Source organism: Idiotropiscis lumnitzeri, chromosome 19 (assembly GCF_059441095.1).
Source record: "Idiotropiscis lumnitzeri isolate Australia: NSW breed Sydney's pygmy pipehorse chromosome 19, RoL_Ilum_1.0, whole genome shotgun sequence".
NCBI lineage: Eukaryota > Metazoa > Chordata > Actinopteri > Syngnathiformes > Syngnathidae > Idiotropiscis > Idiotropiscis lumnitzeri.
In genome coordinates, this window is record NC_142409.1 from 11,822,319 (window position 1) to 11,837,007 (window position 14,689).

The window sequence follows — 14,689 nt, forward strand, 5'->3', positions numbered from 1 at the left end:
CCGAAGCTTATCCAAATGTCACCCTTCTTGCAAGCTAGATCCGTCCAAGTAATGCCTAATGAAGGCCACGTGACGACGCTAAAGTTTTTTTTGTTTGTTTTTAGAACACTAATATTGCTTCCACGGTCGCATTTTCTTAACTTTTTCGTTCCACCTTAAATGGCCGCAATTGCGCGTTCTCGCCTCTAGGTGGCAATGTTGTCCACAGTTTTGCATGCGTGGGCAAGCTGCTCTCTTACCTACAGATCGTGAACGCTTTCCCGTTGCAACAAAACAAAATGGCGGTGCGTTTCTCACCTGTTCCACTTTCTTCACGACTCCAGCTTTCAAATATCTTTTGTAGCATGGGCAGTAGATTAGATTAAGCGTTTTTTAAACTGCAAATTGGGGAGAAACCTAGCATCCTTGCTCATAAAAAACCTTGGAAAACGTTGCCACTTATCGGCAAGAAAGCTCTCAAGATGCTGAAATCTGCAAATTGTCAGTCAGCGGCTTCCATTCAAAAGAGTTTAGTTTGGTGGAACCCGTTTATTTGTTTTTGTTTCATGCATTGTCACAGTTTGTATTTTTGTCTCTACATTTACAAGACACGTGGGCAGCTGCTCTTCCTGCATAGTTACGACTCGAGTTTGCGATGAGTCAGTTGAGAGTGTCCAGATTGCAGATTCCATCAGTGCCCGGTTACCTAATCTCACCCCCGTTTGATTTTGCATTTTTCCTCATTCAATTAAAACAATCTTGGCCGTGTAAAGCTGGCGATAGTTCACGATTGTATTTGGTTTGGACTTCACAATAAGAGTATGTGGACGACACTTCCTCTTCAATTTGATTTTGAAGGTTCCAACCGGAAGTGATCACATCTCGCTTGACTTCTCCTCGCAGTCCAGCGACGGCGCGAGAACCCGAAACGGCAGCATCAGTCCCGCTTAAAGGAAGCACAAGAACGATGGCATTCCAACGACAAGTGTACATTCTTATTTCCTCGTTGATTTGATTCCGGTTTTTCCCGCCACGCTTTAGTCTTTCGTAAACTAAGGAAACTTTGACTTTTGTTCCACTTTGCGGCGGATGCTGAGATGCGCACAAAGTGACTGACAGCGATCCTCGTGTCTTCTTCTGTCCCCAGCGACCTATCAGAACGCAATGAAAGGTATCATTCATTTTCCATCACTAGTAGACTTCAGCAGTCACGTTAAGGAACGTTCACGCTTTTGCACTTCAGTCATCATTTGCTCGGCTGCACAGTGGACTAGTAGAATGCTTCTGAGGTTTCATGTTTGTCTCTCCTCCTGCGGCTTAATGAGTTATGCGAAATTGATGGATGGATAAACAGCAAAGAAATATAGAGAAAAACGGTACGGTTGTCTTATTAAAAATTGTAAAAATAAATTGGAAGCACGGCGTGGTAGTGGTTGGAACATCTGCTTCACAGTTGAGATGTTCTGGGTTTGAATCTCAGACTTGTTTTCACTTTTCCAAAACTTGCATGTTAGCTTCACTGTCAATTTCCGATTCTCAAAGTGTGGTACGAGGGCGATCTAGTGGTAAGGGGGGGGGGGAATCACCTAATTATATGATAATAGAAGCTTGCAATGCAATCAGATTAACATATTTGTGTGGTGCATGCATGAATCGTGTAAAAAAACAAAAACATTTTGTCTTTTGAATCCAGCCCGCTCTTTTTTTACTTTGAATTTTTGTATCGAGCATTTTTTACATCCATTTTTTTTTTTAAGAGTAAAACCTCTGATCCGTTTTCAGTCCACACTCATGCCGACTAATGTTGAAGGTTATGGTGGAACTTGGAGAGCCGAGTTCTCTTTTGAGTTCTTGATATTGAATTAAAAAAAACTGGCATTGTTAGAACCTTCCGTTTTTTTCCGGGTCACGTTATTATTAAACCGCTAGTTTAATAATAACGTGACCCCTCCCTCACCAAAACATCTAATCAGTCTCTTCCCCCAGGAGCCCCCCAGTTAGCTCCATCTGTTTACCATTAAACCTTGATGTAGCGCAGTGTTGTGCTCTTGGTTTCGGGGAACAACCCGAGGCTTGCTGCACACGTTTTTTTTTTACAATCTTAAAGTTTGTTTTGCACAGACCCCACACATGAAGATTAATAAAAAAGAAAAAGAAGCATTTAACGGTTTGGTCGTATTGTGTGTTTTGTGCTCAAAACAGAACAACACACACATAAAGATTGCGTTCCACCACTGCTAAAATCCTCCGAGCGGGCAATCGTGCGTGATTGGACAAAAATCAAACCATGTTTTGCCGATATTCGGCCTCATGCTGGTTATTGCGCAATACGCAGCAAGTTTTCTGGGTTTGCTCACGCGACGGATTTTACAGTACAGTGTGTAAAGTCCAAAAAACCTCAGAGCCGCCCGCAAATTCATCACAGTGGCTGACGATGAACATTCAAAATCACTTTTAGGCTTGACTTGTGTTTCCATTGCCAGCCATTTATGTCATGTGTTTCTGATTATGTCACGCAGACGACTTTGCAGACGAGGAGGAAGTACAGTCTTTTGGATACAAGCGCTTTGGTGAGTGATCAATTACACCTTTTATGCTTTTTTTTTGGGGGGGGGCAAGGGGGCTAATTAAGACAGAACCGCGCTCGCTACCTCCCCATGCTAACGATCATTAGCATCTTTAAATCCCGGCTGAGAATTGCGGGTTAATCCTAAATGTGCAAACCTCAAAGCGGTCAAGAAGCAAATATCCAAATAAATCCACCCTCTCGCTGTGATGCTTCATGGCAAATTTTTTTTTGTATGTTCAGGGTTGTCCCGTATTTGGGGGGGGGGGGGTTTCAGCCACCTCAAACTGTGTTCAAACGCATTCCCCGTCACCCGAGTCACCCGAGGAGGAGCATCCTGTTTGTTTTTGCCAGCCCGAGTCGGAGCCATGGCTTAGATTAGAAAGCAAAGAGGAGCGCCGGGAAGTGTTTTATTCGGGGGAACTCTTGACTTTGTGTGAGGAGAAGAGCGTCAAGATGGCTTTGCTGTTGTCCCCCCCCCCCTCGCGCACTCTTTAGCCTCCGTAATCTACGATTAGCTCCGTGACATCATCACGCCGAGACGCAAGCCAGTGTGCATGACTCTCGTTAAAAAACACATTTAGTCGACTCTTGCGGTACCTCGAGAGAAGAAAAAAAAAAAAAGGAATGCGTTTCGCTGCATTTGTGATGGAACGCGACCAAACGTGAGCTGATCAACACCAAGCTAAAAAGCGTTGGAGTCTTCGTGGCCTCTTTTTGTTGCGGTCCGCTTTCGTTCTGCCTTCTGGTTGTTTATACATTTTTCAGAGAACGATTTCGTACATTCCGTGTCAGAATGCTTCCGTATTCCGTGAGCAGCGAATAACGATCAATGAGGTCGCGCAACCAAATTGCGTTCCATGTTAGACCACGTCTTGTGTATAATATTCAGTGGGAATGTAACGAAGAATGTGTAAACCCCCCAAAATGTACCGCCAGACAGTTGGGAGGCCAGATCGGAATCCGCCGAGGAGATATTTCATCCTGGGCACATCGGAAGGGAGTGAAGGAAGGAGGAAGCGGCAGAAGGTGGAAGAGATGCAGCCGGTGTTGGAGGGACGAACAGGAAGAGGCCGGACGGGCTCCCGGTTTGGGAGATAAGAGAGTTGACGTGAAAAGAGGCAGCCGGAGTGGAAATGGGCCGCTCCGATCCGATCCGATCCGAGGCTCCGACTCATTAATGCGGCAGGAAACAATCCAAGGCACCTGCGTTCTTTTAGCGTCTCTTCGGAAAATGCGATCAAATAGTTCAGTGTTGGCGAGCTGCGACTTTTGAGTTCGACGCTCGCGTGTCGGGGGCGCTTTCGACGACGTCGTGTTTTTTTTATTTGCAAGTCTCCAATGTCCGTCGAGCACGAAAGTGCCGAACACTTCCCGGCAGCCGAACACACAGACGCACTTTAACAAGTTATTTGGGAATTCCTGTTACCCCCCTCACCCCCCCCCCCCCCTATTTTAATAGAAACGGAGATGCGGAAGGTTGTTCCAAAAATCGGCAGGCCAAGATCAACACTCGGCTGCCTGCTTTGGAAGCTTTGATGTCATATTATTTCCTAGTGTTGAATTTGTGCGTTTGAGTTTTTATCCAATCAGAATTCAGATGGACGCCCAATTTGTCTTGAACGCCATCGGTAGCGCGACACAGCTCCGGCTCGCTTCCGATTGCAAAGGCCACGCCCCCTCGTTGACCGCAGGCATGCCGGGCCACCCAGAAGGAACTGCTTAACTTTTCCATCGTTGCCCACCCGGGAGAGCGGCGGCCGCTCATCGGGCTCCCGCTCGTCGTCGTGTCGACGCTCGTGTTGCTTTTGGAAGCTTCGGCGTGTAATTGAATGTTCTGCTGAGTCATTGTTGCGATCGTCCCGTTTCCGGTGACAAATTGTCTCTTTAGAAGTTGACGGATTTGCAACTCGAGTCTTAATCAAGTCCATCGGCCGTCAGTGGCGACTTTGGCGCGTCACCGATCTTACTTCTTCATCTTTAGGACATTTTGGACGATTTGCGTGTCGTTTTCTGTCCCCGTCACGTCCTTCCTTCGATCTTTTTTTCCTCTTCTGCCGTGGAATCGTGTCAACAAGCGGATATAAACTCTCTGCGGTTCGTTCCATCCAATTCAACCTGACAGAACTCGGCGTGACTTTTTGATGACTTCCTGGATTTGGCAGCAGGAACGGAACTGAAGCTTGCTTTGTTTACGTTTCGCTGCAAGAATATGAAGAACCGAGATGACTCAGCTATTTTCACATCGTTGTTCCATGCGCTCGGAATTCAGGATGGAGTCGCAGTCTGCTTCTGTTCTTCGACTCATCGGGTTCATTATCGGACTGCAAGCGAACTAACTTGGTTGGTCGCGAATCTTCCTTGCGGGGTGCAACACCCCCCCCCCCCTTTTTTTTTGTTGGTGGTCTCGTTCAGCGTGAAAGTCAAGAACATTTGAAAGAGCATCAGAAGAATAAATGTCCCCCCCCCCCCTCCCAATATTTCCGCCAACCAGGCCAGGCAGGGAAAGACATGCCGTGAATTCCGTCTTTCGGTGCGGAGGAGGTCGGTCGGGCTTTATTATCCCAGCTGCTCATCAGCGGGACGATGTTATTTATTTGATTTCTGCATTACTCCATCGAGTGACATGTCGTTGTTTATTTTACTTTGAAGAACTTGCCTCGGCTTTGGCGGCGTTTTTCACATTTGGATTGAGAACGCTGCCTCCGAGATGGTGTTTGGAGGAGGAACATTTGTTTTTTTTTCCAGACTCTTGCAGCTGAACATTAAACACGTCTTTATCAAAGTTTGAGTGTGAGCTGTCGGAAGAACAGCGGCTTTGGAATCGTGTTGTTTTTGGAGGATTAAATCTCGCTTATTCGGCTTTTATGCTTGCCTCTTTTCGCTGCTATCGCGTTGCATTCATTACGTTCGTTTTCGAGATGATAATCAGCCGCTCATTAGCTTGTAGGACACACACACACACACACACACAGAGCTGCAACGCTTGGAGTGTTTCACCTCCCATGTTTTGCTTTGTAACTGACCCTCAAGTCACTCGGCAGCCCCCCCCCCCCAAAAAAAAATCAAATCCCCTCCGCTGAGTAAGTCCATTCCCTTTCTCAACTCCACTGTTGATGTAGTTCTTTGGAAAGTCGCCCTCTTTGTCTTTCTGAATCTTTGCAGAGCCCAGCGAGGCCTCCTGGCCCAAGGAGGGGGGGGGGGGGGGCTTCTGGATGCTGCCACAACTCAAGTCAACTTGGCATTTTAGTGGCAAATGTTCCGTTTTATCTTTGGATTCAAGCTGATTGGTCCCGAGGTTAGGAACCGAGACTTTTTCTTCGTACATTTTTCGTTAAATGCTACGTCATTGCGCTTTATGTTTTATATTATGTGAAAAACTTTGTGATAGCGGTGGCTGTAAAAAAAACAAAAAAAAAACAAACAACAAAAATGTTTTTTCGCGTCGACTTTTCAGCAATTCCGCTTTCCGCTCCTCTCTCGGTGGAACTGAATTGATTTGCTTTCGTTTGACAAGGCCTGTCAAAAAGGCCTTGTTCTTGTCTCAACTGGATGATGTCAATCGTGGGGAGGCTTACGTGGATAAATAGAACAGGCCTCAACGACTCTTCCGTCACAGCGCTCCAATTTCTCACCTTCCGTAGATTAAAAAAAAAAAAAAGCCCTCCTTCAATCCTCGCTCTCCAGCAGTCTTTGAGTAACGCTCACTCGCAACCGCAAGCCCGCATGATGGAGCCGTTTGGTTTCCATCACGCTTCATAAAAAAGACCAAGCCACACATGAAGTTGTGTTGTTTTTTTTGTTTTTTTAATCAGGTCCCCAGAGCCATCACATGAACTTGGAAGAATTTTGGCCCTCATTCTGCACTTCCTCTCATTGCGTCATTGGCAGGTAGAAAAAAAAAAAAAAAAGCGTTAACACGCCAACATTGGGAGGGGAAGCTGAGAATCCTGGGAGACAAACTTGTGTTTTGGCAATGCCTCTTTCACATTTTTTCGGGGGTAGGTCAAAAGTTGGGGGGGGGGCAAAATTTGTGAATCCCATCCGTCCTTTGCAGGAGAGATGGAGTTTGGATGCGAAACACGAGGCCACCGTGCTGTTCAAGTTCACGAGTGCGGTTGTCGTCGGTCCGTCATTGAAGACCGGATCGAAAAACAAACTGCCGGCAAAGTCGGGTTATTCGAAACGAGGCAAAACCCACGTGGAAATCCTTTTTATTTGGAGTTTGGTTTTCAAGAGAGGCGGCACTTCGAGGTCACGGAAAGTCGCCGATTCGAGTCGATGAGTGCACACGCACACGCACACACAAACACACACTGTGGGCGAGAAAACCAAGATGTGTATGACTCATATGTGGCCCCCCCGCCTCGCAAACTTGGCAGCAGATTGAAGTCTGTCAGAAATGTTACGCAATGCCCCTTTTTTTTTTTTTTTTTCAGTTTTTACTTCTCCCGGTTTGAGGTTGCACTTGGACTGGACGTTTACTCGCTAATTCAACGACTTTTCATTGTGGTGCCGACCGTCATGAATTGATTTTGTCCTTACGGAGTTCATCTGTGGTTCCTGGAAGTTAAAAAGCGTGTGACCTCTTCCCATTTGTTACCACGGAAACCCTGACAGCTATTCTCCGCAAATAAACGTCACGTTTTAATAAGCGAGGCATTTCTGGGGCAGAACAGTTAAATAGTGGGGCGGGTCCCCCTGGGGGGGGCGGGGGGGGGGGGGCACGTGTGACCCTTCCGTTGGCTTGTCAAGCGTTATTTGAACATTTCTGTTTCGTTTCGTTTCACGAGACGCAAAACTTTTTGCATCTCGTGTGACATTTCGGCTCTGTTAGCGTGACGAAGGTGGAAAACGTTTGGTTGGTGTCGCCTGGAGGACACTCGGGAATTCAGAGTCTTTTATCCTGGAATTTCCGTGTGTGGGGAAACATGCTTAGAATGTCTCTACGCTATAAATTCACTTTTGGTGTTGGTCCGTTTTGAGCGAAACAAATAAATTGCCGTCTTCTGATTTGTTTCAGAAAACCGAAAGTTGAAGCAGGGACGACGTTGCGCCGCACCGCAAGTCGAAATATGTGTTGATACAATTTAAAGAGGCCGTGGTGGGACTTGGACCTGAACACCCGCCAACACGTTGACTCCATCTGGTTAGTTAGAAAAAAAACGAGCATGAAGATGTGATCTCGTGTCCGTCGAACAATTTGACGGCATTCGGAGCAGAAGGACAAGGACTGGTGACAAATCACTTAGTTGAAAGCTTCGTTGATTTGGGTCAAAATCCAAACCACGAGCGTATTCCATTTCACCCGCTCCCTTTTGCTCTTACTCGCTGTGTTTTTTTTTCCAACTTTACGGTAAATCTCGCAGCTTGGCAATGCGGTGAGATGAGCTTCCTCCCAACGTCTCTAAACTCAAACACGGGCCGGTCGGTGACGGCTAACGGACGCAACGTTTTGATAGGAATGAACCTGGGTCGGTGCGGGAAGCTTTGGCACTCGATAACCGAGTCCCGCTAACTCCGCTCGGGTTAGGGTTGCGGAGGCTCGATTAGGGAAGGCTTAGGAAATGGATTGAAGGTTCGAGTTGGCGTGTGGCGTAAGGGCTCGGTTTGGAGCAAGGATGACGTTCATTTTGCAGTGTTAAAGTCTAAAACCGAGTCTTGCTAGTCTCGCCATTTATTGGAAAATGAAAAATGGCCATTTTTTTTTTTGTGCCCTCGGGAAGTTGATAGTCCGCGTTAGGTTCAGCAAAGCTCCTGAAGCCCACGCTAACAGGTGAGCACGGGGCTGCATGGCAGAGGATCGATAGCCCCTCACGGGTATGGCATTACAAGGTATGGTTGGGTTGCGAGGTGTGGGCAAACTACGGCTCGGGGGCCACATGCGGCCCGTTTTAATCCGGCCCGCCAAACTTTAAAAAAATGAAAGAAATAAACCTTGTTAATGTTTTATTTTCTAAATACTCTGGTGTGTCAAACAGATATTTTGTTGTAAAGCTTTTGTTCATTTTTATTTCAAATGAAATATATTTTTTTTCCTCCGATGAGGTGAGGTTATCAAAACACTCCATCCATCTGCTCCTGGTCCGGCCCTTCTGTCAAATTTTCCAACCCGTTGTGGCCCGCCAATCAAAAAGTTTGCCCGCCCCAACGCGAGGGTTTGCGTTTCGTTGCAGGTGCATGAAAACTTGCCCCCCTGCACGCACACGCACACTTTGTGAATTGCAAATGAACCCCAGCTGTGTTCCCGTAAGCGTGTTCCACGAGTCCCAAAGCTTTCCGTCCATCCCACTCCCAATTCGACCTGGAGAGTGGCAAGGTTGAGCTCCAAGCTCGTCTTTCGCTGTTTCCTTTTCCACGTCAGGTTCGTTGAAATCTCTTGGAAGAAAAAAAAAGCACGAGTGTAAACAAGTTAGCAGGGGAGGAGGTTGTTTTGGTGCCCCCTTGCTCCGTCGCCACGCGGGGGCCCAAAGGGAACCGTTTCATGTCCACCCCCGTTCGCTGTTTGTCCAGATGTGGGAGTCCCGGTCTTGACAACACACGTGATCCGTTTTTTCGGCTTTACTTCTCCAAACATAAAAGCACATTGTAAAGACTGATTGACCCCCCCCTCCCCCCCGCAGCCATCCAGGAGGGCACGCAGTGCACCAAGTGCAAGAAGGAATGGGCGCTGAAGACCTCCATCGCGTTGCTCTATGTGCTGTGTTCGCTCCTCACCATCGCCGTTGCTGTACTCGGATATAAAGGTAAGACGAGGAACACAATTCGTGGGAAAAAAAAAAAAAGGAATTTCTGACGTCTTTAGCCGTCAATGGCAGTTAATGAGTTACATGTCTTTTGCCCATATGGGACTTTTTAAAAAAATTATATTCAACTGTTGTAAATGGATGGCTGAGCCATCCTTGTGGGCTTTGTGAGGCAAAGTCCTCCCTGGACTGGTCGTTGGCCAATCATAGAGCCCGTCATGACAAATGACAATTTCTTTGTTTGTTTTTCTCAATTTGGGAGAAAACCAAAATACAGGATTGCAGCTGGGATTTGATTTTCTGTATTTGAGCGTTTAGCATTGGAGGTATTGAAATCCAATCCTGTTTCACGTCCACCTCATGCTACCATGAAATAGGATCGCCGCTTTTAAGGACTTGGACGGCGAAAGAATTTTGATCCGTCACTGGCTCTCTTTCTTGAGCGTTATTGAAAGACAGCGATACATCGCTGGGAAATCTCATCGCCTTGCGGTACAAAAAGTCAAGCTGGAGTCAGCAGTCCCAAGCAACCAAAAACAAATCGGACTCGTTTAAGTACCGGCCAGTGAAGTTCTGTTGCGTCTATCCACACGTTTGAGTTTGAATTTCTATTGGACCGAATCTCAACTGGCTCGTTTTATGTTTTTCAGGTCGGGTTTATTCTTTCAGGGGACTCTCAATGCTCCGACCGTAATTGTCATAAACATTGCCATATGCACCCCGCCGCCCAATCCTTTTTAAACGGTGAAGTGACATTAATACGTTCAGGGGGTTATCTTTGCGTCCCCCCGTGCGCTCTCGGCCCCACGCTTCGATGCGGACCTAATCGATCCCAGATGGGCCGTGAGCGAACGCAGCCCAACTGCAGCGCAACTGCAGCGCAACTGCAGCCCAACTGGCTTTTTTCTGGCACCGCAGCAGAACTCTGTCAAGGCAACCACGGCGAGGACGCGGGTCGGGTCTTGTGACGACTTTCTGCCCTTTAGCTCTGCGACTTCCTCTCGCAAGCAAAGACTAAATGAGGTCAGCCTGTCGCTGGGCTCCTTTGGCTAACCTTTGAAAATCCGTCTGAAATGCAAACGTTTTCACCTTTGATTTGCATAATTGTCCTTTTTTGATGTTTTGTTTTAGCAGCGATTTAATGACGATGTAATTACCGTATCTTCCGGACTATAAGCCGCTACTTTTTTTCCTCGATTTTTTTTAACATTTTTTTTTAAAGCGCTGCTGCGCCTTATTGTCCGGAAATTACTTATTTATTAATTATCATTATATATTATTATTATTATTATTACTATTATTTATGTCCCGTTTGTTAGATACTTGCGGTTGTTGAACCAAAATGTGTCGCTGATTATTTTTGCAGTTTTCTTATTATTTTTAAAAGATGTCCTGCGTGAGCAATTCTAACTTGGGACAAAAGAGCAGACTGAATTTCTTTATTGCTCGAAGCTAACCTGCCCCATTTCCCAGACCGAATTGCGAGGACGTAATCTCATGTCTGGTCCTGTTTGCCAAGCGCTCATCTCCACAAATTCGCTTCCCAGCGGAGAACCCCCAAAGTGGTCCCCCCCACTTTTCTCCTGCTGCTGCCGGTGGGCCGCCTTCTCGAAATCTCAGACGCATTCCACAGGAAATGAACGCCGGTGTCGCCTGTGGGGGCGTGAAAAGCCCCCCTCCCCTGGCTTGTCTTTGATTCCCCCCCCGTCAGGTCACCTTCTGTCCCAAGGGAAGCTCGTCCTGTCACTGCCCCCCCCAGACCATCTTTTTCAAAGTCCACCTAATTAAAGCTGATGTTATTTACTTTGCTTGACTAAATCCAGTGAGTTGCACTAAATCACTTCCACCGTTATTGCATGACTGAGAGAAATGTGGCGAGATTTGTTCCTAAGTTTCTCTGATCCGTTTTCATAAACGCCGTCTGTGGTTGGAGGGCGTTTGCGGCTCCGGCGTAAAGCGAAAGTCGTGCTAACCTTCATCTTGTGTTTTGCGGCAGTGGTGCAAAGAGTTGACAGCGTTTCTGAAGGCATCGCCAATTATGGAGGGAAGATTATTGCCGTGGAGACGGACTTGAAAAAACTAGGTAAGCGTCTCAAGAATTCCTCAATTTTGATTACGACAAATGTTCGTCTTTCTCTTCAACTGACATGTTCCAACCTGCTGCTTATCCTTCTTGTGCCGTGTGCCACTTGAGCCGTTTTTTGTTTTTTTTTATAATGTGGCTTCAAGGCGCACTGTGAATGAATCCTAAAAATCCTTCAACGACGCGGCAATTTCCAAAAATGCCACAGTCTGCAAAATCAACGTAGTGTCTCTCCTCAGATGATGAGAGTGCGGACAAGACGGAGAACGCCACCACGGCGATCCACGCCTTCAAGACTAAAGTGTTGGCGCTCCAGAGGCAGCTGTCCGTCATGGAGGAGCATCTCCACGGCGACCAGGTCAAGCTGAGCCAGCTGCAAAACCTCGGATCGGAAATCCAGAGCAGTCAGGCCTCCATTCGGGGTCGTTTGGACGGCAACGAGGCCGCCTTGCGCTCGGTCAACGGCACCTTGCACTCCTACGGCGGCGTCCTCGGGGATCTGCGGGACGACACGAGCCGGCTCCAGAGAGAGCTCCAGGAGCACGTGAAGCTCCAGAATCAGGTCTTGCTGAGCATCGGTGGCCTGAACCTCACTCAGGCGCAGCAGCGAAGCCTCATCGAGGCTCTGCACCGCTCGGTGGACGACACCGCTCAGAACATCCAGAAAGTCCGCAATGACTTCCAAAGTCTGGAGCAGACCACCAGACAGACACTCACCGATACCGAGTGGCTTCGGAGTCGAGTGGACGACCTGCAGGTTCTGGCCACGAATGCCTCCGTGCTCTCCAAAGCCAACAACGACAGCCTGGAGGAGGTCGGATCCCAGCTGGCCTTTGTGTCCGGCCAATTGCAGAACACCAGGAACTTGGCCGACGCCCACGACCAGTCCCTGAAGGAGATCCTGGACCAGCACAGGGACTTCAGCAATCTCACGTCGTCCAAATTGGAGCGTCTGGAGGTGCGGCTGGACGCGTCGGAGCGAGGCCTGGACCGCGTGACGGGCAACGTCAGCTTCACCACGCAGATGCTGGGCGCCATCAACCTCAAGCTCAACGCCGTGCGCGGTTGCTCCGAAACGGCGGCTCGCCACTCGGACTTGCTGACGCGCCTCAACGACAGCGTGGCCGACATGCGGGTGGATGTGTCCGGGTTGCGATCCCAGCAGGAGGACTTGGCGGAACGCTTGGACAAAGAAGTCAGCAGCCTCTTCATCGTCATGGAGGAGATGAAACTGGTGGACACCAAGCACAGCCAGCTGATCACAAACTTCACCATCCTCCAGGGTAAGACGGCGTCCGTCTCACAGTTCTGAGGGTTGCGTTTAGAATCTCTGGTGGCCAGTCACACAGGGACACACAATGTTTACGTAGACTGCATTGGTTTTTTAGGTCCTCCTGGTCCCAAAGGGCCACGAGGGGACAAAGGACCTCCAGGCCCAACTGGTCAGTCCGGTCAAAAGGGCGAGAAAGGGGACAAAGGGGCCTCTGGGATACGGGGGCCAAGAGGAGAGCAAGGTATTCCGGGCCAGCCGGGTCTTCCGGGCTTAAGGGGTCTTCCGGGCGTCCCGGGCAACCCAGGGTCCAAGGGCCCCAGGGGTTCCGGCGGAAGGGCCGGACCTCCCGGAGGTAAAGGCGAGCCGGGCGCCGCCGGTCTGCCGGGGAGAGATGGCCAACCCGGTCCGCAGGGGGCGCAAGGCCCCCCAGGCCTCCGGGGTCCGATTGGACCGGCCGGAGAACAGGGGCCGAGGGGACCGCAGGGACCAGTGGGGCCTCCGGGGCCGGCGGGAGTTGCCATCCCCTTGAGCCCGGTGTCGCTCCAAGACGCCCCAGGTACGTCTTCCGACAAGACCGCCATCATTAATCCGACCAAACTCTTGACCACGGGGGACTGAATGCTCCCACACAGAGCAGCAACACATACAAGGTCCAGAAAGTCAAAACCCTGCTTCAGTTTGGCAGGACAGGTACTTAATCACCTGCGATTGAAGCCGAACTGTGGCCGGGTTTTGACTTTCTGGACCTGAATTTGACCCCTCTGATACATTGCTTCAAATTCTGCGCCGTATATTGAATTGATGCAAACTTATGATTGGTTGTCGGACAGGTTGTCCACCCGAGTGGCTTCGCTTCAAGGACAAGTGCTACTTGCTGTCCAAAGAGTCGCGCACCTTCGATGACGCAAAAGCCACATGCGAACGTAGCTCGGCTTCGTTGTTGATCATCAACGACGCGGACCAACAGGTGAGTCCCGTTCGGTCGTGACAAAAAAAGAAACATTGCTTTGTCGAAGGAATGCCATAAGAAAAATGAAAAAAAAATGAGAATAGAAATATGCGTCAATGATTTTGAATTTGTAAATGTGCCCTTGTGTTGGATTAGAGATCAAAAATCATTTCTATAAATTCTGAATATTATAAACACGTCCCTGAAATGTCAAACAAGATTCTGTATTTAGGGTGTAAAAAACCTGATTTCTTTTTCTTTTTTTTGGGGTGTGTTAAGGAATGGCTGCAGAAGCAGACGAGCGGCATGGGCTACTTTTGGATGGGTCTGACCGACCGGGTGCAGGAGAACGTGTGGCGCTGGCTGGACGGCAGCCAGCCGGCTTTCACGTCAGTATATCGCTCGCTGGCAGCTCATATTTACAATATATCTTTCAAACAGTCTGCTTCCTGCTACATAAACGTGGACACCTGGTTCCCTGTATTTGATGTCATTGCTTTGTGTTGCAAATATGCTGCCCCCTGCAGGAAGTGGGAGGCCGGCCAGCCTGACAACTGGGACCACGGCCACGGGGGTGGCGAGAACTGCGCCGGGCTCATCCGCGACGGCCTGTGGAACGATTTCTTCTGTGAAGATCTCATAAACTACATTTGCCAGAAGACGCACACGGTCACGCGTACGGGCACCAACTCTTCTTGACAAATCTTTTTGTCATCTTTTTATTAAAAGGACTTTTCGTGTTCCAGCAGGGATCTCGTAGCAGCAACGGTGGGACAGGTTGTAGCGGCAGCTAGACCGGACACCACGCCGGTTCTGGTCCGCACGCGTTTGGGACACGAGCGGCTTGAGTGCAATACAGCAGCAGCAGCCAAAGGAAGGACAATTGTTTTGTTTTTTTAAAAATATTTTTTACAAATCCACTAAGTAATTGATCGACATTTTAATGTGCAACTGAATATCTGAATGTATATTTCACTATGCAACTTTGGAGGAAACGAGCGATTGTTTAAGTACAAAAAAAAAATACCCAATTTTTTTATAAATATTTTTGGATGCGATTAAAAGGTGATAGAACTAAATCAACTCGCTTCAA

At 48.4% G+C, this 14,689-nt stretch overlaps 1 protein-coding gene across 2 annotated transcripts; it reads left to right on the top strand.

The window, feature by feature from the left end:
- The first annotated feature begins 80 nt into the window (after positions 1–80).
- Positions 81–14,675, top strand: LOC148318608 (collectin-12-like). 2 transcript variants are annotated; one of them, XM_088282382.1, is made up of 10 exons: positions 81–1,150; positions 2,499–2,549; positions 9,169–9,291; positions 11,288–11,374; positions 11,614–12,657; positions 12,763–13,203; positions 13,478–13,614; positions 13,876–13,985; positions 14,124–14,272; positions 14,343–14,675. In XM_088282382.1, the coding sequence occupies exons 1-10, from the start codon at positions 1,144–1,146 to the stop codon at positions 14,354–14,356; spliced, it is 2,163 nt and encodes a 720-aa protein (XP_088138508.1). In that variant the 5' UTR covers positions 81–1,143; the 3' UTR covers positions 14,357–14,675. The 2 variants fall into 2 exon arrangements, with proteins under 2 accessions (XP_088138508.1, XP_088138507.1); XM_088282381.1 differs by having other exon boundaries at positions 1,129–1,150; positions 14,346–14,675.
- Positions 14,676–14,689: the final 14 nt, after the last annotated feature.